This window comes from Mesoplodon mirus (genome assembly GCF_964341445.2).
Source record: "Mesoplodon mirus genome assembly, chromosome: 18".
Classification (NCBI taxonomy): Eukaryota; Metazoa; Chordata; class Mammalia; order Artiodactyla; family Ziphiidae; genus Mesoplodon; species Mesoplodon mirus.
The window spans coordinates 40,387,673-40,414,910 of NC_138994.1; the positions used below are offsets into that span (position 1 = coordinate 40,387,673).

Consider the following 27,238-nt stretch of genomic DNA (forward strand, 5'->3'; position numbering starts at 1 on the left):
TTCTACTTTTCTCTTGTTGACTTTTTGTTGAAAAGGTCAAAGCTTCTTTTGAAAAGATATTAACAATCACAAACAGATAAACACAGAATTACCAAATAACCCAGGAATTCCACTCCTAGGTATACAGACAAACTAAAAGCATATGTCCACACACAAAAATTTGTACAAATTGTCAAAGCAGCATTATTCACAATAGCCAAAAAGAAGACAGAATCCAAATGTCCACCGACTCATACATAGATAAACAGCATGATATATCTGTACAATGGAATAGTATTCGGCCATTTAAAAAAATGAAGTACTAATACATGCTACAAAATAGTTGAACCTAGAAAACATAATGCTAAGTTAAAAAAAAAAGAGATTCAGAAGCCACATATGATTCCATTTGCATGAAATGTCTACAAGATGCAAATCAAGAGACAGAAGGTAGATTAGTGGTTGTCGGGGATGGAGGGAAGACAGGAATTGCGGCTGACTATTATGTACGGGGTTCAATTTTGGGTGATGGAAAAGTTCTAGAATTAAATAATGGTAATGGTAGCCCAGCATAGTGAATATATGAAAAACCACTATATTATATATACACTTTAAAATGGTGAATTTTATGTTATATGAATTATATATCAACAAAAGTTTAGAAAATCATAAACAGATAAAGTAGAGCTGGCCAGACTGAAACATGGAGTAGGATAGGTGGTCCAGAACCTTTCAGCAGAAGCAAATAAAAGTAAAAAGATTATCTCATACACAGTCTATGAAAATGTATCAGGTACAAAGTTGAAAATATAAACAAGAAAAAACACTGAAGACAAAATCATTTTTTTAAAAAAGTATGTCAAAACTCAAAAAATAAAGAATTTACATCCAAAGAAATAGATAAGATTAAGTGAAAGTGAAAAAGGACACAAAAGTATTAAAAATATCCTCAAAAAGAAGCAAATAGCAATTAAAGAAATTAAAAAGTTGATCACTGAAATTAAACAATAGTAGAACAGACAGAGGTGAAGGGCAAATGCAAGCAAAGACAGGACTGAGGAATTCTCTCATAACACAGTAGAGCACAAAGATACAGAAATTACAGAAGTTAGAAATGGCAGCTACAGTAAAAGGTTCCAACATTCAATATCCACAGGTGAGAGGCAATATTCTAAGAATAATAGAATAGCATTTCTCAGAAGTTAAAAAAGACATAGACCTCAGATTTAAAAGGGCCTAAGAGAAAAGTTGAGCAGATTTTAAAAATAAATCCACACTGGACGTATCAAAATCTTAGAAAACAAAAGATGAAGAGAAAACTCTACTACTAGTCATAAGAAATAAAAAATTGGTTTCCTACAAAGTAAGAAGGATCATAATAAAAGCAGACTTCTCATCAGCAACACTGAACAGAACGAAACACAAATACATATTCCAAGTTCAGAGGAAAACAAATTTGAACCTACAAATTCAGTAACCAAATCATCGTTCAAGTTTTAGGACTACAAACTTTTCAGAATTCAGGAACTCAGAAAATCCACCAGTGACAGTGTCTCTGAAAGAATTCCTAAAGGATGCACCTAGCAAGACAAATGAAGAGTAAGGAGCAAAAGAAACAATAGTGCACTTCTGCTTCCAGCTATGAGCAAGTAACACTGTCCAAACTACATTCCCACAGTAAACAGCAAAAAAAAAAAACTGGACAAAGTGTAGGAATTCCTTTCAGACACTGGACAACAGGCTGCACAGGACTTGACCTTTGAGAAAAGTGACACAAATGGGGGAGTCCTAGCATAATCCAGGCTTTCTGCCTGGAGGTGATTTCCAAACTGCATCCAAACAGTGCCCCAGAATCCTATTCATTGAAGAAGCAACCATACTAGTTTGGGAAAGCCAGATAGAATTTCTGGAGACTTCCAGAGAGGAAGGAGTTACACAGAGAAATATTTCCTGAAATATGAATTTGTGTTCCCTTAAGTGTTTGGCTGAATTCCAATCTGAAATGCATAGGGAGAGCATAGCCCAGTCTTTAAAGGCTGAACTAAGAACAACTTCTGAAGGAAGAACTGTTAGAAGGAATGATAAAACAAACAATTCCCAGAGCTCACACAGGGCCAGACCTCATTCAAATTTCCTCCAGCCAGAGATAAGAAATCTCACTGGATACACGAGATATTCAGTAGATAGCCCAGAAGAGGCAAGTTCAGAATTGGAGGATAAATTAGACCTACAATAAAGACTATTCTAAACTTGCCTTAAGAGTGTTTAAAAATAAAGCTCAAAAGTAACTTCACTGCCTACCAAAAGGAATCCAACCTTCTTTAAAGGAATACAGCAAAATCCAGCAATGTTCATATTCTAATCAAAAATTAAAAATCCAATGCCTGCAATGATAATTTCACAGGATGAAATTAACAGTACGTTGGAAACTGCAGAAGAAAAGATCACTGAACATGAAACCATAGCAAAATGAAGCAAATGGGTAAAAAAACGGGGGGGGAGGGGGCAGGGGGAAGACCAGAGGTCCAATAACCTGTAGGATAAAATAATATAGGAGTAACTGGTGTCTCAGAAGGAAACCAGGAGTATATCTGAAGAAATAATGGCTGAATATTGCCCAAATTTTATGCAAATGATGAATACACAGAGGCAGGAAGCTCAGTGAATACTAAAGACAGTAACATATACATTCAAAAAGCACAACAAAGGCACATCATAATCAATTGCTGAAAACCAGTGATAAAGAGAGAAATCTTAAAAGTAACCAGAGGGGGAAAAAGATATATTTAAATAAACAAAGATAAGAATAAGCAAAGACTTCTGGTCAGAAGCCAAACAGGTCAGAGTACAACGAATTACATCTCTTAAAACGCTGAAAGAAAATAACTGTCAACCTAGAATTCTATATCCAGTGAAAGCATTCTTCAAAACTCAAGTTGAAGTAAACTTTTTCAGGTAAATAAAAGCTGAGCAAGTTCACTGCCAAAAGACCTGCACTAAAAGAAATGATGCTCTTCAGGCAGGAAGAAAATGTAGCAAAAGGAAACCTGAATATATACAAAGAAGTGAAAGGAGTCAGAAATCACATATATGTAGGCAATTATATAATAGAAGAGAGAAAATAATATGGACAGAAATCAGTAAAATACAAAAAAAAGTTAAAAAATGGATGAAACTAAAGCTAGTTCTTCAAGGAAAAGAACCTATTAAACTGATAAACCTCTAACTAGACTAATAAAGAAAAAAAGGAAAAAAACACTTATTAACACAAGGAATGACATCACAACAGATCTAAAAGACACTGAAACAATAAGGAAATAGTATGACAAATCACGGCAATAAATTTAGTATCTTGAACAACAAAATACCCAAACTGACTCAAGAAAAAGTAAAGAATCTGAATTATAACTGTTAAAGAAATTGAGTTAATAATTTATCAGTTAAATTCTTCCCACAAAGAAAATTCTAGGTCCAAATGGCTTAGATTCTATCAAATATCTAAGGAAGAAAACAATACCAATCCTACAATGACTCTTTAAGAAAATACAGGGGGAGGAAACACTTCCCAAGCTAATAACCTTCCTAATGGTGAAAGGCTGAATGCTTTCCTCTTAAGATCAGAAACCAGGCAAGGATGTTCACTCTCACCCCTTCTATTCAACACTGTACTAGGTATTCTAGCCAGCGCAATAAGGAAGAAAGGGAACAGACTCCTAGTTTGGAAAGAGAGAAGCAAAGCTGTCTTTATGCTCAGGTTACAGGATCACATACATAGAAAATCCTATGAAATCCATAAAAAAGCAAGTAGAAGTAGCAAGTAAGTTTGCAGGATAGAAGATAAATATACATAGCAGCAATGAACAACTGAAAACTGAAATTCAAAAATAAGTACCAGTAACAATCACATTAAAAATATTACATATTTAAGAATAAATGTGACAACAGATGTACATGACCTGTACACTGAAAACTACCAAACATTACTAAGAAAAATTAAGGCAGACCTGCATAAATGGAGAGATATACCATGTTCATGGACCAGAACATTCAAAGTTGTCAATTCTCTCCCAAATTAATCTCTAGATTCAATACAGTCTCAATCAAAATCCCAGCAAGCTTTTTTGTAGACATTGACAAGTTGATTCTAAAATGCGAACGCTCTAGAATACCCAAAACAACAATTCAGGAAAGAATCACACTACTTAATTTCAGGGTATTATAAAGCTGTAATAATCAAGACAGTGTGCAGTGCTTTATTAAAAGATTAAATGTTTGTTTACAGAGAAAAATCATAGATGTGAGATAAAGAAAGACAAAACATGTCAGTGTAGAGAGAACAGAAATATACTCACATATATATGATCAACTGATTTTCAATGAAAATGCCAAAGCAATTCAGTGAGGAAAGGATAGTCTTTTCAACAAATGATTTCTAGAACAACTGAATACCCACATGCAAAACAATGGCTTCAACCCTTACTTCACACCATAAACAAAATGTAATTCAAAATAGATCAGACTTAAACGTAACAACCTAAAGTTTTAAAGCCTCTAAGAAGAAAACATAGAAGAAAATCTTAGTGACCTTGAGTGTGGCAAAAAACTTCTCAAATATGACACAAAAAGCAAGAAACATTAAAGACAAAACTTAATAAAATGGACTTGATAAGATTAAAAACATATCTCCCAAGGATACCGTAAGAAAAGAAGGCAAAGCTTCTTTATGTAATCTAGTAGATACAGCTAATACATAGATACGTATTTCCTAAACAATTGTATTTGTAATAACCAAAATCTGGAATAAGTGACTGGATAAACAAATTATGGTATATCCATACCCAGCAATAAAAAGAAATTAATTACCAAGATGCACCAGAACATGGATAAACCTCAAAAGTATTATGGGACAGAAAAGAAGCCATTGACAAAAGAGCTCATGTGAAACTCAAGACAAAGGTAATCTGTTATGACAGAAAGCAGACCACAGTTTCCTGGGAGTTGAGGTTTGTGGGAAGTGGGGGAGGAGGCCTGACCTGGACGGGGCACAAGGGAACTTTCCAGGGTGACAGAAATTTTTTCTTTCTTCATTTTGGTGGTGGTTTTACGGTTGTATGAATCTCGTCAAAATGTACACATATAATAAAATTTTATTATATATAAACTAAATCCCAAAGTCGATTAAAAAAAAAAAGAAAGACAGCAGCAGCAACAATAATCTAGGAAATTAGTAATCAGATGAATAGCACTGGGGCAGGAAGGACACACAACCAAAACTCAGCACCTAACCATGTAAGAATCCTCATTCTAGCAGTAGAAAGTGACTTCTTCAACCAAAAAAGGACATCTACAAAAAAAATGCGACTAATATTATACTTCATAGTGAAAGACTGAATGTTTCCCTAAACAGAAACAAGGTAAGGATGTCCCTTCTCACTTTGTAATCATGACCATGCTTTAAAGGAGTCCTCGGTAGTACCCAGTAGTACTCAACTATATTTGCTGGTAAGTGTGCTTTCTTGTTCTCCGAAATGACCATTTCATCCCTCCCTTCTCTTTTCTTCAAAGCTCTTACACCCCCATCCCTGGCGCACTCTAAGCTGATAATTTCACTTATTTTATTTTTCACAAGGTAAAACAATCATGCAAACTCATCTTCCTACCATCAAATCTCTCAAGAAGGCAGAGGTTCTTTAATATATCACAAATAATACCAGTAGCTACATAGAGTAAACACACATATAGAAAACCTTAGCACAGGACCTGGCTCTCACTCAAGAGAGGCCAAGTCATCCGGCCAGCTTAATACTCAACCAGAACTTGGCACATAAACAGAGGTCTTAACTTAGAAACTCTAGGTAATTGATTCTTCTCTATCCATCAACAACTCCTACAATCAGAAGCAGAGACATGTTCACCTCCTAAAATCTGGCATAAAATCACAATAAGAAGATAAATATAATTAATCCCTAACCTTTGGTCCCCCACCTTTGAGAATGGTTCTTGCCATTAAAAAACATATATAACAATTATATATATATAATTGTATTTGGTTTCTGACCAACAAATGTATTAAATGGGAAAAGTAAAGAAAAACACAAAATACATATGCAACTTGCATAATAGCTGTTCCTTACCTGCTGGTGACGGGTGCTGGGAAAGGTGTACTGAACAGAGTGGGGAGGATAACGACTTTGCTCTGTGCTGAATGCTCCTTGGTTGGGAGGATAACCTGAACTTGACATTATCAGTAAAGAAGTCCTCACCAGGTTGTGAGATCAAGTGCAACAAACAATCATGCTTCTAGGAAATCACCTAAACAGGATGGGGAAAGAAAAGAATTGATAAGTACTAAAGCACCAGGTGTGCTTCTAATAACACAACTACAGCTACACAAACAAAACCACTATTATCAGTAAAAGCTTTCTCTCATGTTACTTACTTAATATAATAGAAGTTACTGGGGCTTTAAAAACATCAATGGGTCTTTTCCTCTATACTTAAAAAAGTTTCTTTAACATATCACAAATAATACCAGTAGCTACATAAAGTGAACACACATAAAATCTTAGCTCAGGAGCCAGCACATAGCAACTGCTCAGTAAACATCCTTCTTTCAGTAAATATCTGAAACACAAATATTACATATTACAAAAACAAAAATCTATGGCTGTAAATTTGAGGGTTGTGAAAAAGTCAATTGTTAAAAGGATTCAAGAGTATTTATAAGGTAAGCATTTGTGCAGAGGAAATATTCTTTATTAAATAATTCTGCCCCAAAATGACAGCCTAAGAAGGCATTAGGGATAGAAAACCTTTCAAGGAAGAACAAAGTGAGCCTATCATTTCAAGAAAAACAACTGCCAAATTTTTTTTGAAAATGAGGATTTTGGAAAAAATTCCACCTGCCACCATGAGCCTGACGGCTTCCCCACATTTAAAGACTTTTCTGGCAAGACTGGTGGTGGTATTAACAAGTGTGAGTTTTTTATATTACATAATGAAATCTGAAGATCTGCATAACTCAGTGAATCAATATTTTCCAAATGACCAATACAGAATTACAAAATAAGGCGTGAATGAAATATTTATTTAAAGTACAAAACATTTTACCACAGTTAAATAAATAGGCGCAAGACAAACCAATAAGTGTTTAATGTGACAGAATATGAAAGGTTTACTAATATGGTTTCAGATTCTACACAGTAACTAACCTTTAAAAATTTACCATTTGTCTGGTTTGGGTGTGATATCAAAGAATATCCAAAATTATGTTAAAAGGCTATTAAAATACCCCCTCCCTTTTCTAAATACATGTCTACCTGAGGTTAGCTTTTCTTCATAAATTTCCAACAAAACAACATACTGGGGCTTCCCCTGGAGGCACAGTGGTTAAGAATCTGCCTGCCAATGCAGGGGACACCAGTTCGAACCCTGGCCTGGGAAGATCCCACATGCCGCAGAGCAACTAAGCCCATGAGCCACAACTACTGAGCCTGCGCTCTAGAGCCTGAGAGCCACAACTACTCAGCCGCGAGCCACAACTACTGAGCCTGCGCACGTAAAGTCCATGCTCCTCAACAATAGAAGCCACCGCAGTGAGAAGCCCACGCACCGCACCGAAGAGTGGCCCCCGCTCGCCCCAACTAGAGAAAGCCGCGCAAAGCAACGAAGAACCAAAGCAGCCAAAAATAAATAAATAAAGTAAATGTAGGGCTTCCCTGGTGGCGCAGTGGTTGAGAGTCCGCCTGCCGGTGCAGCGGATGCGGGTTCGTGGCCCGGTCCGGGAGGATCCCGCGTGCCGCGAAGCGGCTGGGCCCGTGAGCCATGGCCGCTGGGCCTGCGCGTCTGGAGCCTGTGCTCCGCAACGGGAGAGGCCACAGCAGTGAGAGGCCCGCGTACCGAAAAAAAAAAAAAAAAAGTTAATGTATATATATAAAAAAAAAAACATTGCAAGATTGAATGCAGAAGCAGAAATGAGAAACAAGCTACCTTCTTTTCAGATACAGAAGAGGTCTGCAAAAATGTAAAACAATGCCACTCTTCTCATCAAATTTTTTGTTATATTTTGGAAAATACTTATTAAAATGTTATTTACGTTAAGATTTGGGTTTATATTATTTTCAAATAAATATTTTTTAAATTTCCCCATTTTAATATCTAATATGGTAAATATCAACATATATAACCCACATAAGCAAAAGCTCTTTGGAGTCCCAAATAATTTTTAAGAGTATAAAAGGAGTCTTGAGGCCAAAAAGTTTGATGACCACTGGCCTAGAGAATCAGGTCATCTTTAGATTGACTAGCATTAGTGCCCTACAGAGGGAGGTCACACCAGGTCCCTGCACTCCTAGAAACTCTGGCCCTGTTAAGGTGTGGCTTTGACATGATGTTACGTCAAGTGAACTACTCTACTGGACCCGGGTTGTACCAATCATATCCCCCTCCAGGAATCTGAATTGAGAACGTTAGCTATTGCGAAGTGGCCAGAGTAGGAGTCAAGGTGAGCCAGGGCATGTGCCAGAGAAGTTACAGGGGGGCAGAGGATGCCAGTCCAGACACAGACCAGAACAGGAGCAGAGAGAAGTGGAGCCCAGAGACCTCGAAGGCCCCCCCGGGACACACTGGGAACTGCCTGGGCTCACACTCCTTGAATCAGCCCCCACGAGAAGGCACTGTATTTCTTTCTTTCTCCTTGGATACCTGTTAAACTGCCTACATAGTCTCACAGTAAGTCCTCTTTGCTTAATGCAGGTGGAGTAGGTTTTTACATCTTAGAATCATGAGATCTCAAGTTAAGTCCCAAAATAACTATACAAACCTTGAACAATCCAAATGTCACGTCCATCAACGGAGGAACAGATAGATAAAATCAGGTATATTCATACAAGGGAATATTATTCTGCCACAAAAAAGAACAAAGCACCGATATACGCTACAGCTTAGACAAACTCTGAAACATATGCTAAGTAAAAGAAGCCAATCATAGTGACTGATGATTCCTTTCATATGAAAGTCCAGAACAGCCAAATCCATAGTGACAGAAAGTAGATTAGTGGGTGCTTAGGGATGGTGGGGTGGGGTGGAGGAATAGTAGGTGATAGCTTAAGTGTATGGGGTTTCTTTTGTTGTTCACTGTCGTAAAATATACATAACATAAAATTCACCATTTTAGCCATTTTTAAGTGTACATTTCTGTAGCATTATGTACATTTACATTGTTGTGCAACTATCACGCCATCCATCTTCAGAGCATTTTCATCTTCCCCAAAAGAACCTCTACACCCAGTAAACACTAACTCTCCATCCCCTCCCCCAGCCTCTGGAACCACCATTCTACTTTCTGTCTCTATGGACTTGACTGCTCTAAGGACCTCATATAGTTGGAATCATATGAGTCACCAGTCCTTTTGTGACTGGTTTATTTCACTTAGCAGAAGTCTTCAAGGTTTATCCATGTGTTAGCATGTATCAAAATTCCCTTCCTTTTTAAGGCTGAATAATATTCCATTGTATTGGGGTTTCTTTTTGAGGTGATGAAAATGTTCTAAAATTGACTGTAGTGGTATCTGCACATATCTCTAATATATTAAAAACCACTGAATTGTACAATGTAAATGGATGAATTTTAAGGTACATAAATTATATCTCAATAAAGCTTTTTAAAAAATTACCTAGCCAAAATCAAACAAGCAAAAAAACTATACAATGCAACCATAAGATTTAAAAACAACTGTGCTGCAGTCCAAGTTGACATATTCCATAGTTCATGAATTCTAATACCCAAGTGTTCATATCTTAAAAACTCTGAAGTCAATATCCATCCCACAATCACTAGCATTTTATGGTTTCATGAGTAGTACCTTTCCTTTAATCTTAGAGGTAAACAACAGTATCTTATAAGCAGACATCTTTTTGCTGAAATACAGTATTAGAGAGTTACTGCATCCAGTCTTAGGTTTCTGTCCTAAATCTCTCTCCAGAAAGCTTTTTGTCCCTTTAATTTGTTCCTTGATGCTTAGGATAAGGCAAGAAAATTAAGGACACTGATATTCCCAAAGTGATTTCCAATCTGAGGTCCTTCAAAAGGCCAGGTAACGTTTGCAGGACTTTCAAGAAACCTAACAGAAACACATAGACAAACGAGGGACAGAGGACAACCCTCCTAAGCACAACCCCCAAAAGCACAAACAACAAGGTTGTTATCTTTGACAGAGAAAAAATTTTTCTGTAAAACAAAAACACCCTAAAATGGCAAACCGCAAACCAGAAAAAGCACAACAGCAAAATTCTGATATACATATGTATCTTACAAATCAATAAGAAAAAATGATCACAACAGAAATATAAGACATGACAGAAATATGGGATTAACAAAAGAAATAAAATTAATGAAGTCAACTTCAATAATGACAGAAAAGTAAAACAAAGAAACTGGCAAAATATTAAAAAATAATGCTTAGTGTCTGGTGAAGGTTTAGAGAAAAAGGTACTGTTTCACACATTACTGGTGTGTATGTAAAATGGGTACAAATTGCTTTCTAAAGAAGAATGGCAATTTATACAGCATCAGCCTTGAAAATATGCATATCCTCTACCACAGCAATTCCACTTCTAGGAATTTATTTGGTTATTCAATACAGATATATCCAAAGATGAATGCCTGAGGATGTTTCTCAAGGAACTGTCCTAAATATCCAATACACGAGCTTAGAAAATTTTTTTAAGAAATTCAGCTAATGAAAAATTTTACTTAGAACATGCCACAAAAAAAGTTCTTATAAATGAGAACATTTTGTTTTATATAAGTATGATTTGTATATACCGCTACTACTAGATTTTTCATGTGTCTATCACATCTTCACAATACTTCAAGGCCAAAGGCAGAAATATCATGTACATATTCAGTTAACATCTACTGAACAGTATATACTGTGTGTCAACAGCTCTAAATGTTGGCATAGAATAAGACCACGATTGGCATCTTATCTTGAGGTGACATAGACAATAAGTGACCACAAAATACTATGATAGGGCTTCCCTGGTGGCGCAGTGGTTGAGAGTCCGCCTGCCGATGCAGGGGACATGGGTTCGTGCCCCGGTCTGGGAAGATCCCACATGCCGTGGAGCGGCTGGGCCCGTGAGCCATGGCCGCTGAGCCTGCACGTCCGGAGCCTGTGCTCCGCAACGGGAGAGGCCACAACAGTGAGAGGCCTGCGTACCGCAAAACAAACAAACAAACAAAAATACTATGATAAAGTGCTATAAATAAAACAGGATGGGAGAAGGGAAAGGGAGACATGTCTGGCAGGTAGAAAGCCAATCTCAGCTAGGATGACCGTATGCCCCAATTTCCTGAAACAGACCCAATTTACAACTACTATCCCAGTGCAGTTATTAACTATGCTCCATTTCCTTCTCAAAACGGTCCCAGTTTGGGTAATAAATTATATTCTAAGATGACTTTTGAGCCAAAGTCTTGAAAGGACAAGAGCATTCCATGGAGAGAAACTAGAGAAGCCCTAAGGCAAAGCAAGGATGCTGAGGGGGAGTGAGGGAGAGGGTGACTGAGGCCAGGCCTGAGACTGGGTGGGGGAGAATGCATGGGGTTCTGCTGGTGTGTGACCTTATGTTCCAAATATTTTCTTTCAGCATTCATAACTTGTTTTGTCTTTCTGAAGGCCTTCTCCACCCCCAAATTTTCAAATATTCTTCTACTTCCCTTCTTACACTTCTTGAAGTTTTTTAATACATTTAGCTCCTTAATCATCTAAATTTTTTTTCTGAAGAATGGTAAGGTAGGGGTCTAGGTGTATTTTCTTTACTACTTGATAGTTAATTATCCAAACAAAACCCTTACTAAACATGTCTGCCTTTCCACACCAATCTGAAATGCGAATCATTCTTATTACAACCCAGCAATTTCAGGATATACCCTAGAGAAACTCGCATGTACATACAAAAGGATGTTTATTGCAGCAGTGCAATAGGCAAATTTGAAGACAGCTTAAATTCCATATTCATATGATAAAATACTATACAGCAGTTACAATGAATAAACTACAGCTATGTTTCAATACACGTAAACCTCAAAAAAAGTAAAGCTTAGTGAAAACAACTTGTAGAATGATACGTATGTTGGAAATACAGAATACAATACTATATATTATTGACACACGGCTTAAGTTTTCTTTTTTCTTTTTCATCATCTTAAGGGATTTGGGAAGACCAAAATTCAGTGCGCCAACTTGATCCAAATTCCTACCCAGCTAGGCATAGAAAATAAAATTTTCTAGAGAACTGCCATTCAATTTAACCTTAAGAGATAGCAACTTTTAAAATGTTACCATCCTTACTACTACTCACTGCACTGTTCCTGCTGTCCCAGCAGCAGCCAGGGAAGGGGTGAGAAGAGGGCCAGAGCCTCCCAGACTGCTTCCTGCCTACTCCCCCCCAAGGCCCAACTAACAGCGCTTTCACAGACCAGGAATCTGAAGCACAGAGAAATTCAATCACTTCTCTATGTCACAAAGTTGTCAGCGGCAAAAATGGGAGAAGCCAGTGTTTTCTGTGATGCTGTGCAGTTTTCTCAGCAGGTAGTGAGCTACTCTGAAGGGCTGAGATGTGCGGTGAGACCACCAACAAAACCACCAAGGGGCTTCCCTGGTGGCGCAGTGGTTAAGAATCCGCCTGCCAAGGCAGGGGACATGGGTTCGAGCCCTGGTCCGGGAAGATCCCACATGTTGTGGAGCAACTAAGCCCGTGCACCACAACTACTGAGCCTGCGCTCTAGAGCCCACGAGCCACAACTACTGAGCCCACACGCCACAACTACTGAAGCCCGCAGGCCTAGACCCGTGCTCCGCAACGAGAAGCCACCGCTCACCACAACTAGAGAAAGCCTGCACAAAGCAACAGAGACCCAACACAGCCAAAAATAAATAAATAAAATAAATTTTAAAAATAAATAAATGAATAAAAATAAACCATTCCTTCCTAATTAAAACAAAACAAACAAACAAACAAAAAACCACCTGGGCAGCACTCCCTTCCTACACACCTGCACTTGCTAGTGGAAGGGGAAAAGTCAACATGGGGGGGGGCTTTGTTTGTTTTTGTTTCTGGAAATAGATATATGTAAGGTTTAAGAGTTTCTCAAAGTACCACAAAATACAGAGGGAAAAATCTCCTTCTCACCCTGTCCCCAGCTTCTACTCAGTTCTTCCAAAAGGCAACCAAACACACACACACACACACACACACACACACACTTTGCCCCCTACATAAATGGGAGCAGAGTAGATAATATACGGTTCTATATCTTGCTTTTATTACTTAACATCTTAACACATCTTGACAATCATTTTCATGAGTCCATAAAGAGCTTCTTCATTCTTTCTATTGCTGTAATGTATTTTACTGTATGAATGTTCACAAATATTTTATACATTGTCCAAGTAATTCTGATCTGCACCCCTAAGAAATGCTCAGGTGATCTGTCTCTGAGCTCTCCTCCCAACTCAGACATCCTATAAAGCTATAAATGGAATGGAGAGGCAAAAGGAAAGATCTTAGCTCAAGGTCATCCAAATTTTTTTCCATCAGTGGCCTATATGATGAGAAATCTATAGAGTACAGTGTTGTTTTCGGGTTGTTTTATTTTCATTTTCAGCAATGATAGTCCTGAGTTCAACACGTACATCCATCGTCACTCAAATATAAGTCAAATGATTTGTCCGTGTTTCCCTTTTATCATAACCAATCCTTCATGATGTCCCAGTTTTCTCATGTGATTTTAGTGAAGTCTAATTTGAATTATCTTAAAAATAAATTAAAGTTAGTTACTATCAGCCCACCACAGGTGGGAACAAAACATCAGCAAAACTAGAGATTAGGGCTTCCCTGGTGGCGCAATGGTTGAGAGTCTGTCTGCCGATGCAGAGGACACGGGTTCGTGCCCCGGTCTGGGAAGATCCCACATGCTGCGGAGCAGCTGGGCCCGTGAGCCATGGCCGCTGAGCCTGCGTGTCCGGAGACTGTCCTCCGCAATGGGAGAGGCCACAACAGTGAGAGGCCCGCGTACCGCAAAAAAAAAAAAAAAACAACTAGAGATTAGCCATTACTGGGATACAAATTCATTGGTCAAAGCGGGCCCTACCTCTGGTGACAAGAACTGCAGCTTGGAGCCCACTACGACCTCCTTCCTCAAAACTTACCCACGAGGGCTTCCCTTGTGGTACAGTGGTTGAGACTCTGCCTGCCGATGCAGGGGACACGGGTTCATGCCCTGGTCCGGGAGGATCCCATATGCCACGGAGCAGCTGGGCCCGTGAGCCATGGCCGCTGAGCTGCACGTCCGGAGCCTGTGCTCCGCAACGGGAGAGGCCACAACAGTGAGAGAGGCCCGCGTACCACAAAACAAAACAAAACAAAAAAAACTTACCCACGAGACACACCACAACAGTTCAGACCTTTGTTTAACAAGCGCTCTTTCTTTCCTCAAACATCTTACACGGAAGCCAAATGTATAAAATACACAAAGAAGAAATACTCTGATTCAGGGAGAATGGGGAACCTAAATCTGTCTTTTCAGCCCCCTCCCCATTCCCATCCTGCCTCGGACCCTCACAGCAGTCCTGGCTCACCAAGACACCTCCACAGAACACTTGACAGTTTGAAAACAACTGAAGTAAAAGAATCGGTTTAAAGTGGAGGCTGAAGGGGAAGGGAAAACCTTAAATGGCAGTTTCCAATTTTAAGTTCAGTTCATAGCTCCAAAACTCATTAACTCATAGTTACATGCTTGACTCATGGACTATAAAAATTCTGTGAAATGTTTAAGAAATCTGGTCAAGGTTTTATGTGTAACAACCTCGTATCATAAACATATATAATTGTATTCTAGGATGAAAATAATATACTAAAACCCGATGTCATTGTTGTAAGTGACGAGCACACATTTTATCTGAATTTTGGAGATAAACTCAGAACTAGCCTCCAACGTTTTGCAAACAGGTAATAAAATACAGTAAAATGAAATCAGTCTATTTAAATTTCTCTTTGAATCTTCCCATATTAACATAATAAAGACACACATACTCACACACAAATTTACTCAACAGGAAACTTATCTTGCAAAACAATATTTCAAATGCAATGCTAAAAAAACCAAAAAAACAAAAAAAACCCAAATCCTTTCTCCCCAGGAACTCCTGGCTTTTGGCCTACAATCTCTGCATAATCAAAATGTACTTGGATAGGTTTTCAAGGTGGCCTAAGCTGTCTTGGAAAAAGAGCTAAAAATATACTTCGCTGTGGAAGGACTACAGACGCCTCTTTAGATGACCAAGAATGACTCCACCAAGGGTCACAACAGAGGTGAAGTCCACATTTCACCAAAGCAGGAAAAAGACACAATTCAATTTTCTTTTAAATGATCAAATAATACTTTTCGATACAAAAGTATGGCATAGGGGAACGGCCTCCATGACACTGCAGGTGCCAAACACTGCATACTAAACTGAGGCAAATCGGGTCTCATTAATTCTCACAAAGCAGTTCAGCTCTAGTCCAACTCCAAAAGCCCAGGAGGCAGGGAGAGGCTAAGGACCACCCCCTGGGATATCCCAACCACCTAAGAGTCTCTGGGTTGGCGAAGGTTTGGAGAAAGCCCATCTGAGCCTATCTCGGGGTCCAGCCTCCAGGAGAGGAGACGGAGGCTAGAACCAACCAAGTGAATTCTGTAATTTGTATGAGATCAGAGTGGTGCTAAACTGGGACAGAATTCCTCCTGTAAAATAATCTAAAGCATTCTTCCCTTTGCGGGGCGGGGAGGAGTTACTCTGGGGGAATGTCATTAACAAGGTGTTTTATTTGTGGCCTCTTTTGACATCTCACTTAGAAGACAGATAATGGGGAGCTAAAATAAAAGACATTTTAGACTACCCTGCCCCCGATAAAGTATGACAGTGAAAGGAACACACTAATATGGGCATAATCATTTGATTAATCTAATACAGGCATTCAATAAATAATTCTTGAGTGAAAACAACAACACTACTCTATCCCTACGTAAGGTGAGGAAGGAGAAGGTTTCAAAGACAGCGGCAGCAGGCAGACGGCAGCAGGCAGATGACCGAGAATCCTGTGGCACAGTGGCACTGTACTGACCTAAAATCTAAATTGAGCAATATTCACTCCAGCTATAAGAATGAATATATTTCAAAGTGAAAATGGACAACTATTGGGACCCCCCTGGTGGTCCAGTGGTTGGAACTTCGCCTTCCAGTGCAGGGGGTGCGGGTCTGATCCCTGGTCGGGGAGCTGGGATCCCACATGCCTCACAGCCAAAAAACCAAAGCATGAAACAGAGGCAATACTGCAACAAATTCAATAAAGACTTAAAAAAAAAAAAAAAAAAGGACAACTATTTACCAACCCTCTCCTCCATCAACACAAACAAAGAACAGGGTATTGAGATCAGAAAATTTTTAACTTTGGATGCTTGGGATTAATAGACATGACAATACCTAAGGAGAATAATAACAAAAATTAACCATTTATTGAGCCTTTGCTACATCCCCAGCAGTGTACTAAGAGCATGGTGTGCACGAGCTCACCTAAACCAGTAGTTCCACTACTACCCCTAAGTACGGCACTGGAGAGGCTAAGTAACTTCTACAAGGTAATTTTTTTAGCTCAGAGCTATCTTAAAGATCATGTTTTGCTGCCTCCCCTTTGACCTGCTAAGAGAGACTGCTAAAGATTAGGAAGCAAAATAAAACAAGGCTAATGAACAGACTCTACTTCTAAGGTATATACCAAAATAAAGTAGAAAAAAAGCAACTGACTTAAAAGGTACTGAATTCTATACAAAAATAATAATAATAATAATAAACAAAACCATCAGAGACCTGTGAGGGCAGGGACCATCTCTTCTTTGCACACATGGCCTCCCCAGTACCTAACAGTTCTTAGCTCTCAACACACCCATTCCAACAGCAAGTCCTAGCCTTCCTTCCATGCCCCGCCCCCAAGCCTCCCATGCTTCTCCATCTTGACTACCCCCATCCTCATCTCTTGCTGCAAGAAATTCCTAATTGGACTTCCCACTTCAATACTTTCTCCACTCAAAAAGCCAAATGTTTTTTAAACCATAAATCAGAACACATCACTCTTCTGCTCAAGACTGCTCCGGAGCTGCCACGCACTTCAAACAGAATCTGAACTCTTCACTGTGGCCCAGGGGCTCCCACCCGCCCCCCCAGCTGCTCAGGAGGCCATAAGGAGCTTCCTTCCAGCTCCCTCACCCAGGGCCAGGCCCTTCCTTGACTCAGGCCTTTGTCCTTCTTTACTCTCTGCCTGGAATGCTCTTCCTGGCTCACCCTTGGGGCCGAGGACTCCTCAAAATTAGGTCTCAGTTCAAATGCCATCTTCTCATAAGGGCCTTTCCCAGCCACCCTCCAGTTACCCTTTTTGTTCTTCTATAGATTAATCATAATCTGAAATGCACTCATTTGTTTTACTTATACTGTCTTCCCCCACTAGAATATAAACTCCCTGTTTGATTCCCTACTATATTTGTTGGACAAAAGAAACAAGAAATGTGCAGAACTTATTTGAAGGAAAGTTTGAAAATCTACTGAAGAGCATAAAAGTCTGTTTGAACAAAAGGATAGGAAGTACACAAAGGTGTCAATTTTCCTAAAATTAACCTATGAATTCAATACTGCCAATCACTATTCAGGATTCCCCATAAAAATCTCAGCAAGATTTCCTTTTGAACCTCACAGAATGATTCTAAAGTTCATCCAGAAGAATACATAGACCAGAATTGCCAAAGTCTGAAAAAAAAAAAAAAAGAGTAATGAACAGATGACTAACCCTACTAGTATTAAAATTATACAACAATAGTGATTTAAAGGATATGATAACATATATCAAGGAAACATAACAGATTAGAAACAGTTCTAAACATATTTAGTAAATTGATAAAAGGTGCAAATCTGGTAACTGGGGCAAAGGCTGGATTATTCACCAAATGGTGCTGACACAACTGGTTACTTCAGGGGAAAAACCATACACACCTCTATCCCCCCAAAATATATGTCTACCTCATGTCCTATACTAGAAATGAATTCCAGATAGACCCCCAAAATTAGAAGTTTAAAAAAAGGAAAAGAAAGAAAGGCAAAGCAAAAAAAAAAAAAAAAAAAAAAAAAGAACAATAAAAAATTAAAATCTAAAGACTTCTTTGTTTTAAAAATACAATCAAGGGACTTCCCTGGGGGCACAGTGGTTAAGAATCTGCCTGCCAATGCAGGGGACACGGGTTCGAGCCCTGATCCAGGAAGATCCCACATGCCGCAGAGCAAGTAAGCCCATGCGCCACAACTACTGAGCCTGCGCTCTTGAGCCTGTGAGCCACAACTACTGAACCCGCGTGCCACAACTACTGAAGCCCATGTGCCTAGAGCCCATGCTCCGCAACAAGAAGCCACCGCAATGAAAAGCCAGCGCACCGCAACGAAGAGTAGCCCCTAATCTCAGCAGCTAGAGAAAGCCTGCACACAGCAACAAAGACCCAACACAGCCAAATAATATTTATATATATATATATACAGTCAAGGTATACAATCAAGTCTCTCACTCATGTGCCTCTCAGTTCTCCATCCTACAGCAAGCAACAAGGAATATCAGTTTCTTAGGTTTTGTTTCAGAAATATTCTGATATAAAAGCAAATATGTACACATTATTTTTCCTCTTTAAAACAAGCAGTAGCATACTATACTTAATATTCCACACTTTGCCTTTTCAGTTTAATAGATGGATGAATATTTTAAATTTTAGACTAAGGAAGGTCTCAGCAGAGCATGAAACTCAGAAGCCATATATAGACCAATAAAGAAAACAGCTAACATTTAGAATTTTTACTTACCGTGTGCCAGCCACTATGCTAAATGTGATTTACATTAACTCCATTTCCATTCTACAAATAAGGAAATTAAGGCTTAGAGAGGTTAAGTAATCTGCCCAAGGTCACATAGCCAGCACAGTTCCAGTTGGATATATCTGACTACATAATACTACAAAAAGAACAGCTGGGGGGTAGGGGGATGTGCACATACGTAAAAAGTGAATACCCTAATATGTAAACAGCTCTTCAAATCAATCTGAAAAGCACCAATAATTCCATCAAAAAATAACCAAAGAACAAAAGCAGATAATTTCTAAAAGAAATACAACTCCCTTCATTAAAAAATGTTCAGCGTCAGTAGTGACTGATAAAGGCCAATTAGAATCACTTTTTTTTTCCACTTTTTTTTTTAATTAATTTATTTTTTGGCGGTATTGGGTCTTCGTTGCTGTGCGTGGGCGTCCTCTAGTTGCAGAGATCGGGGGCTACTCTTCTGCAGTACGCGGTCTTCTCATTGCTGTGACTTCTCTTGTTGCGGAACACGGGCTCTAGGCGCTCGGGCTTCAGTAGTTGGGGCTCACAGGCTCCAGAGCGCAGGCTCAGTAGTTGTGGTGCACGGGCTTAGCTGCTCCCTGGCATGTGGGATCTTCCTGGCCCAGGGATCAAACCCGTGTCCCCTGCACTGGCAGGCAGATTCTTAACCACTGTGCCACCAGGGAAGTCCCTTTTTCCACTTCTTAAATTGGCAAAATGCTTTAATGTGTAATATAATATCCAGTGCTGGCCAGGGTCTGGGGCATACCCATACACTGTGACAATATCCATCCAAATCTACACTATTCATATATCTGCAACACTACTTTAGAAATCTATGCTACAAAGCTTGCATAAATATACAAAATAAATACAATACACACACACACACACACACACACAAATAATTCACTACAGCTTTGTTTTTCTGACAAAACAGTACTGGCAGGAAACTGATTAAACAAATTATAGTGTTTTCTTTTTATAAGTGGAATACTATGTAACTGTTAATGATAGAAGTAGCTCTAAAAATACCAACATGGAACAGCAGTATACACAAGAACAGCATATCATGGTCCCATAATACAGAAAATTACATACACACAGGAAAAAAAAAAAAAACTGAACGAATACACAACACTTAGCAAGTTACATCTAGGAAGTGGTGCTTTCAATTTCTTTATATACTTCCATATTGTACTTCCGTAAAATAAAGTATTACTTATAATAAATAAAAGACAAGTTCACTCATTAAAATGGTTTTGTGTAAATAGAGAGTAACTTCTTCCACCCTCCCCTCCTGCTCAGTTGATGCCTTCCCCCCCTTCACTCCTCCTGCCCCACCCCATTCTCTCACACTCACACACAAACACAAACACACACACTCACTTAATGGACTACACACTCCCTACTTCTGGTATATTTACACTCTGTATATTTTAGGCTGTAACTCCTAGAAAGCACAAGTTTTGATTTCATTCCAAATACTTAAAAGTTATCATTATTCAAAACTGAATTAAAAGAACTTAAAAGTAATACAAAGTTACATGTCTTTGAACAGGAGTTCAAAGGCATGATGATTACTATTTAAAACATTTTAAAATTATACAAATCCCTGCGCTATTGCCAAGGGAAATGAACTGCCGAAAACAGATTACTCTGATGCTAAACTGTGTATGACAACAAAAATGTCAAGAAAAGAGCCTATCAGTTAAATAAAGTATGGGGGGAGGAGGCAATCTGTAACCATAAAGGTTATGGCCCTCCTAACAACTTAGTCAAATTTTCCTAAAAAAATGTAACCTCAATTTATTCTGGTTTAATTTCAGTTTATGTGTAACGAAGAAAAAAAAACAAAAGAACATTCCAAACTTTATTCCTCAAGTAGAAACTGCCGGCGGGGGGCGGGGATCAAAATAATTTGGTAATCTTAACTTCTCTCTTCCTTTGTTCTTGACTAATCTACTCAAAAATTTAATTTTTGATATAAAACTAATCAAGTACTATTCTTTCAAAGGGATCCCTTCAAAGGGATTTTATAACAATCCTATAAACCAACTATTCCTAATTCACATTTTTTCCCTAGCACTGAACTCCAAAGTCCCCTGCATATATAAATTAACACATTTTTGTTCTAATATTACCTGGAAATACAAATAATCTGAGATGAACTGATTCTGCGCTTACTTTCTCTTTCTCCCCAAAATCCCAGTTAACTGAGAGAAATACTTTTTTAAAGAAATGCTTTAATAATTCACTGATAACAGACATTTTATCTCACTGACACTGGTGAATTTCTACCTGTTTTTTTATTTCCAAAAACTACTCACCATCAAGTTCCCACATGTGTATCCGTCAGCTTCCACAGCTGCACCAAGTAACTCCAGCAGCTGGGCTGCTTTTTATGCATTCAACAAATTTCTACTACACCATTCCTGGGGACAGACTGTTACTCTGGGAGTGGGGGCAGGTGAAGGATCAAAAAATAACTGAGACACAGACATGCCCACAATGGGCTTATGGTCTAGTGGGGACTAAACGGGCATGCACATAAATAACTATGACGTTATAGCAGAGGCGTAAGTGAGGCATTAAGAATTTCCAGACCATAAAACACTTTTCTTCAGAGAAGAGGGAGGAGGAGGGAGACTGACTTCCTGGATGAAGTGATATGTTGCTCAAAACCCCTCAAAAAATAGGCAGTATGTAGGTGTGGTAGAGTTTGGAAAAGTAAGGTAGGGAAATAGCATTCCAGAAAAGAGCACAGAATGGGAAAAAACAACCCAACACAAAAGAGGCATATTATTTAACAGCCCAAGTGGAATAAAAAAACATGCTATGGGACTTCCCTGGTGGCACAGTGGTTAAGAATCAGCCTGCCAATGCAGGGGACATGGTTTCGAGCCCTGGTCCAGGAAGATCCCACGTGCCGCAGAGCAGCTAAGCCCGTGCGCCACAACTACTGAGCCTGCGCTCTAGAGCCCGCGAGCCACAACTACTGAGCCCATGAGCCACAACTACTGAGCCCGCAAGCCTAGAGCCCGTACTCTGCAACAAGAGAAGCCACCACAATGAGAAGCCTGCGCACCACAATGAAGAGTAGCCCCCGCGCGCGGCAACTAGAGAAAGCCCATGGGCAGCAACGAAGACCCAACGCAGCCAAATAATAAAAATAATAAATAAAATTTATTTAAAAACACACATGCCATGCTTCAGTATTTATGTAAGGACATTAGTTTAAAAAGAATACTACGCCTTTTCCTTTAAATTTTATGGCATGAGTACCTATCGAAAACTAACATTACATATGAGCTTTTCAACATGGCATTAAAAAGACAGTTCATGTTTATGCTATTTATCTAAGCTTTCATATAACAATTGAAGTTTCTCACACTTAAAAAAAAAAAAAGCCCAGAAGTTTGAGAGTAAGTGAAGCAAGCAATAACTAATATATAAAATTATTTAACCTATCTATTTGTATCTCAGAGGTATCTAACCATTGGCATAATAAAATTTCCATCACTGTAACACTTAAATTCTATGAAACATCAGTAGGTCCAGATAACCTTAAAGACATTTCTGTTTAAGAAGACAGTCATCATAGCAGATTAAATATGAAACATAATTCCCAGTGATCATGTACTAATGTAGATCAATACCACATTTTTCCAAGCTATATTTTCACTGCAGAAATGTAAAGTTAGGGAAGTACCTAAATTCAATATCTAAGCTGAGTGACTGACCACTCATTCCCCACCCACCCCAATTTTTGTTTTAAGTAGTAGTCAATCATCACATTGACTCATCCCATGGATGATATGGTGTCCCAGAAGGAGCTACCCTGGAAGACAGAAGACTGGATTCTGCTACTGGCCAACAGTAACAATTTAGGCCAGACCCCTTCAATTCAGTGACCCTCAGTTTATTCACCAGTAAAACACGTAAGACTAGATAATCTACATGACTCTATATTCTGTAACTCTATAAATTATGAGCATTTTATTTTAACCAATTTAGATTTGTCTTTGAGATTATTATTAACTGAAAGTAACAGCAGCACACATGGAAGAATCAAACTGAAGAGCTCCCCAGGAACATTCTCATGTCTTTGTATGGTCTCATTTTCACATGCAAAGAGGAGCTCCCCCCCACAAAAAAAGATTGTATCTGAAAACAATCCAAGTAATATCCTAGTAATACTTTGACCACACAAGCTTACAAGCTACTGGGGTAGAAAAAAATGGTAGAACAGTAAAAATGTTCATGGAAAACCACCACCACAATAATACCAAAATTAAAAACAGATGCTCTACATACAGTTATTGCTACATGACAGAAGCTTTCATAGCTTTTCAATACTCCTAAGGAGTCCTGATAGAAAACCAATGTTTTCTTTCTTTTTTTTTTTAGGGGTATCTAACACAAGATTTGATACTCTTTATTAAATTGCTATTTATTAAGATAGAATTCTCAAACTTTTTTGAGCAGCAATACTGGCATGGCTTCAAACCAGGTGCACTGAGAAACTCAAAGAAATGTGAGACCTTTGCTCTTCAGAGATCCTCATAATTTAGTTGGGGGAAAATAGGCCATAAATACCAGGGAAATTAAACAGCCATAAAACAAAAATACTAAATCAATAATACAATTAAAGGGAGGGCAGCATGACAGGAGACGCCAAGTCACCTCGAGCTGGACTGATCAGGAGAAGAAGCTGGGCTTAAAGTCAGAGGAGGCTGGAATGGGCAGCTCTAGACCTGACTGTCAAGGAGTATGAGGCTGTGGGGATGCATGGCTCCTAGGAGGAAACATAATAATAATATTCTATCTAAATGTACTTTTGCAACATTAAACCTGAAAAGGACAAAGTATCAATCTACAGACTGAGTTCTTTGTGCATGTAACTGATCTGGTCAACTTTATACTTTTATAGAATTTAGTAACATGCCATAAACATAAGACATGCCACACTGGTTGAACAAGTGAATGAACTACACACCAACAGATAAGTCCAGACATAATAAATTCTGACCTTTGTACCGTATTCCAGTAAAATCCAGTCTCTGAAGTAAATGAACACAAGGAAGTAACTAAGTATTTGAGATCTCTACCATTCTCAGGCATCAGTTAAGAATTTGAAATTGCAATTAAGACAGGTCACAAAATACAGTTATAACTGAACAACAAAACAAACACAAAAAACCTAAGTAACAAATAGCCTGACATTTACCTACATCAATCCCTGGCATATTGAAAGGCCTCTGCTTTTCTCCTGCAGGTAACAATGGCAAGACAATCTCCCACTTCACAAAATTTACAAAAAAAAAAAAAAAAAAAAAGCTTAAAACTAACTTGATTAATCCAAATATGCTTGGCCTTGGAACAAATTTTACTCAAATTCAAAGAAAGATAGTTAATTTTGAGCATTCTGTGCTTTTTTTAAAAATTATGTGGGCAGGGCAAATTCTTAAGTTTTACTATATGATTAAATCCAACAAGACACCCAGTTAAAAATATTTATTCCTGGGCTTCCCTGGTGGCGCGGTGGTTAAGAATCTGCCTGCCAATGCAGGCGACACGGGTTCAAGCCCTGGTCCAGGAAGATCCCACATGCCGCAGCTACTGAGCCCGTGCGCCTAGAGGTCGTGCTCCGCAACGAGAAGCCACCGCCATGAGAAGCCCGCGCGCACCGCAACGAAGAGTAGCCCCCGCGGGCTTCCCTGGTGGCGCAGTGGTTGAGAGTCCGCCTGCCGATACAGGGGACACAGGTTCGTGCCCCAGTTCGGGAAGATCCCACATGCCGTGGAGCGGCTGGGCCCGGGAGCCATGGCCGCTGAGCCTGCGCGTCCGGAGCCTGTGCTCCAGAGCGGGAGAGGCCACAGCAGTGAGAGGTCCGCGTACCGAAAGGAAAAAAAAAAAAGAGTAGCCCCCGCTCGCCGCAACTAGAGAAAGCCCGTGCGCAGCAACAAAGACCCACCCAATCAATGCAGCCATAAATAAATAAATTTATTTTTTAAAAAATTTATTCCTCATAGATCATGGAGAGAATCACACCTATATAAATATGTCACAGCAGGTTAGCAGGTGTATTTGGTAAGCTGTAATGTGAACACATTTCCCTAATTAGAATACAATGTTTATTCGTTCAATAAACATTTGCAGTGTCAATATCCTAGGCAGTGCCTTCAAGATAAAGTCAGAGAAGGGCACATCCCACCCCCAATAGGAGATAAAACAGGTACCTACCTAAATACAAGGTAGAAAATGTAAATGCCATGAGAGGAGATGTGCAGCTAAAGCATTTCAGGAGAGAAGAGGGAGCTGTTACTCTGGCACAGAAATATAACCTTTACGATCTCTGTAAAGCAATTTCATAACAGCTCTTTTAGGCTCACAACAACAACCTAGGAGAGATGTTTTCCTGCTATCATAGATGAGGAAACAGCAGAAAAAGACTGATCATGTTCCAAAATGACACAGTTAAAGGAGGAATCAGGACTCTTTGTATTTTATTTTCTCTGGGGTAGGAGTCCAACATATGGCAAGCCTTTTGTAAAAGGAAAGAGTATTTTGGTACTGCAAGTAATCACATCCTTATGTATGTATGTGCATATTATTTATATACATGTGTGTGTGTTAACCTTGATTTCCATTAACAGGTGTGCTTAAAGCAAGGCAAAGCAACTGTGTACTATAAATATTAAAATAAATAAATAAACCTCCACTGGATTTTAACAGAATGAGAAAATAAAGACAACGTTTCTTTCTGCAACAACCTGCTTATTTCTTCTGTAATCTTCACCCATGTCTAAATAATATTCTAAAATTGGTCTGCTCCTGAGATCAGGCAACTTAGTTCTGCCAAGAAATATCTTTATGAAAGGATACATCAAAACATTTTCAAAAACTATTAAAAATTAAATAACGCCATCAGCTCTTCAGTTATCCAAGAGTCACATGTGACCTATCAGCAGCAGTTATTGATCACGACATGTTGAACGAATGAATGAATATTTGTAGGCATTTAAAATCCCAGGCCTGTTGCTCTTTACGCAACGTTCCGCCTCCAGTCACCGCCTCACCAAGGTGCACGCAAGGAATGTAAATTTAGTACAATTAGGATATACTTAGGGAAGCAAATCTGATGCAGGTGAAAACACTAATCCCAAAGATTAGAATCACCCACGCCTCTACTCTCCAAGGGTAACTCTGGAGAAGCGGCACTGTAGCATGCAACATCGGTAAAAGAAAACTGACACTCTCTGAGAAAACACTTTTCACAAATATCACCTATTCCCACCCACACCTTTAATACACTATACCTAATCCGGCTAATTCGAAGAATTCAGTCTCCTCGCCACTAAGACTGACTTCTCAATTACAGTTTCTCGAATCCCTCCTCCCCCCAAAAGAGAATTCACATTAAACAGCAACGATAAAAGGCAGAAGGTACCGGGTTCCGATCTCCACCGTCTCCCCCGCCCTCCCTTCGCCATTACACCCCAAGTGGTTTGGTCGCAAAGGTGAACTAGTTTGCTCTTCAGGCACTTGTCCACCGCTGTCACCCGCCCTGACCCCTTGCACACTCCCGGGCAGCCACCAACTCCGCCCCGGAGGGAGAGCAGGCCGCCACCTGCGCCGGCCCCACCCGCGGCCCCGGCCCGCGCCCGCCTCGGGCCCCGCAGCCCGCTCCCCGCAGGGCACCCTGGGCGCCCCGGCCCGGCCACAATCCATTCTTCCTCCAAACTCCATGAGCCTCCCCCGCTCGCCCGGCCCCGCTCCCCGCCGCGCCCGGCTCGCCCCGGCCGCCGAGGGCAAGAGGCCGGCGGCTGGGCGGGTCCCGAGCCGCCGAGCCCGCGATGCCCCTCGCCGGCCGGAAAGCCTACCCCGCGGCCGGTGCCCCGGAGCCCTCGACGGCCCCGGGCTAGCGGGGGCCCGGAGGCCGGACTGCGGGCGCCAGGCCTACTCACCGGGAGCGGACGAAGCGCGGCGGCCGACGCGGCCCCAGGCCTGAGGGGCAGGACGCGGCCCCGCGCGCGGCCCTGCCCAGGCCCTGGTCGGCGCGGCGAGCCGGGCGCTCACTCCAGTCGCCGCCGCCGCCGCTGCTGCTTCGCCACCTCGGCCGCCATTTTGATTCAACCCCTCTCCTCCACCCCCCCCACCCCCCGGCCCGGCGGCCGCGGCTGAGGCTGCTCCGGCTCCTCCTCCTTCCGGAGGCTGGGAGGCCGACTCCCTCCACGGGCTGAGTTTCTCGGCCCCCTGGCGTACCCCCTTGGCCCGGCGGCGGACCCAGGGTGCTGCCGTCGCGC

The 27,238-nt window shown here is 40.2% G+C and overlaps 1 protein-coding gene across 17 annotated transcripts in view; it reads right to left on the reverse strand.

Moving 5' to 3' along the window:
- NCOR1 (nuclear receptor corepressor 1) overlaps positions 1-27,238 on the reverse strand; it is a gene marked incomplete at its 3' end in the record, with an annotated part of 146,190 nt that overhangs the window by 118,587 nt on the left and 365 nt on the right. For 13 of the 17 annotated variants that reach the window (XM_082602803.1, XM_082602799.1, XM_082602805.1 and 10 more), the window contains exons 1-2: positions 26,900-27,027; positions 6,114-6,291 (exon numbers count right to left, since the gene is read on the reverse strand). In XM_082602803.1, the coding sequence (XP_082458929.1) occupies positions 6,114-6,221 (108 nt within the window). In that variant the 5' untranslated portion in view covers positions 6,222-6,291; positions 26,900-27,027. Of the gene's footprint in view, positions 1-6,113; positions 6,292-14,195; positions 14,212-18,917; positions 18,933-25,175; positions 25,193-26,899; positions 27,028-27,238 lie in introns of those variants that run through there. The other 4 variants (XM_082602809.1, XM_082602807.1, XM_082602810.1 and 1 more) reach the window with 4 other exon arrangements.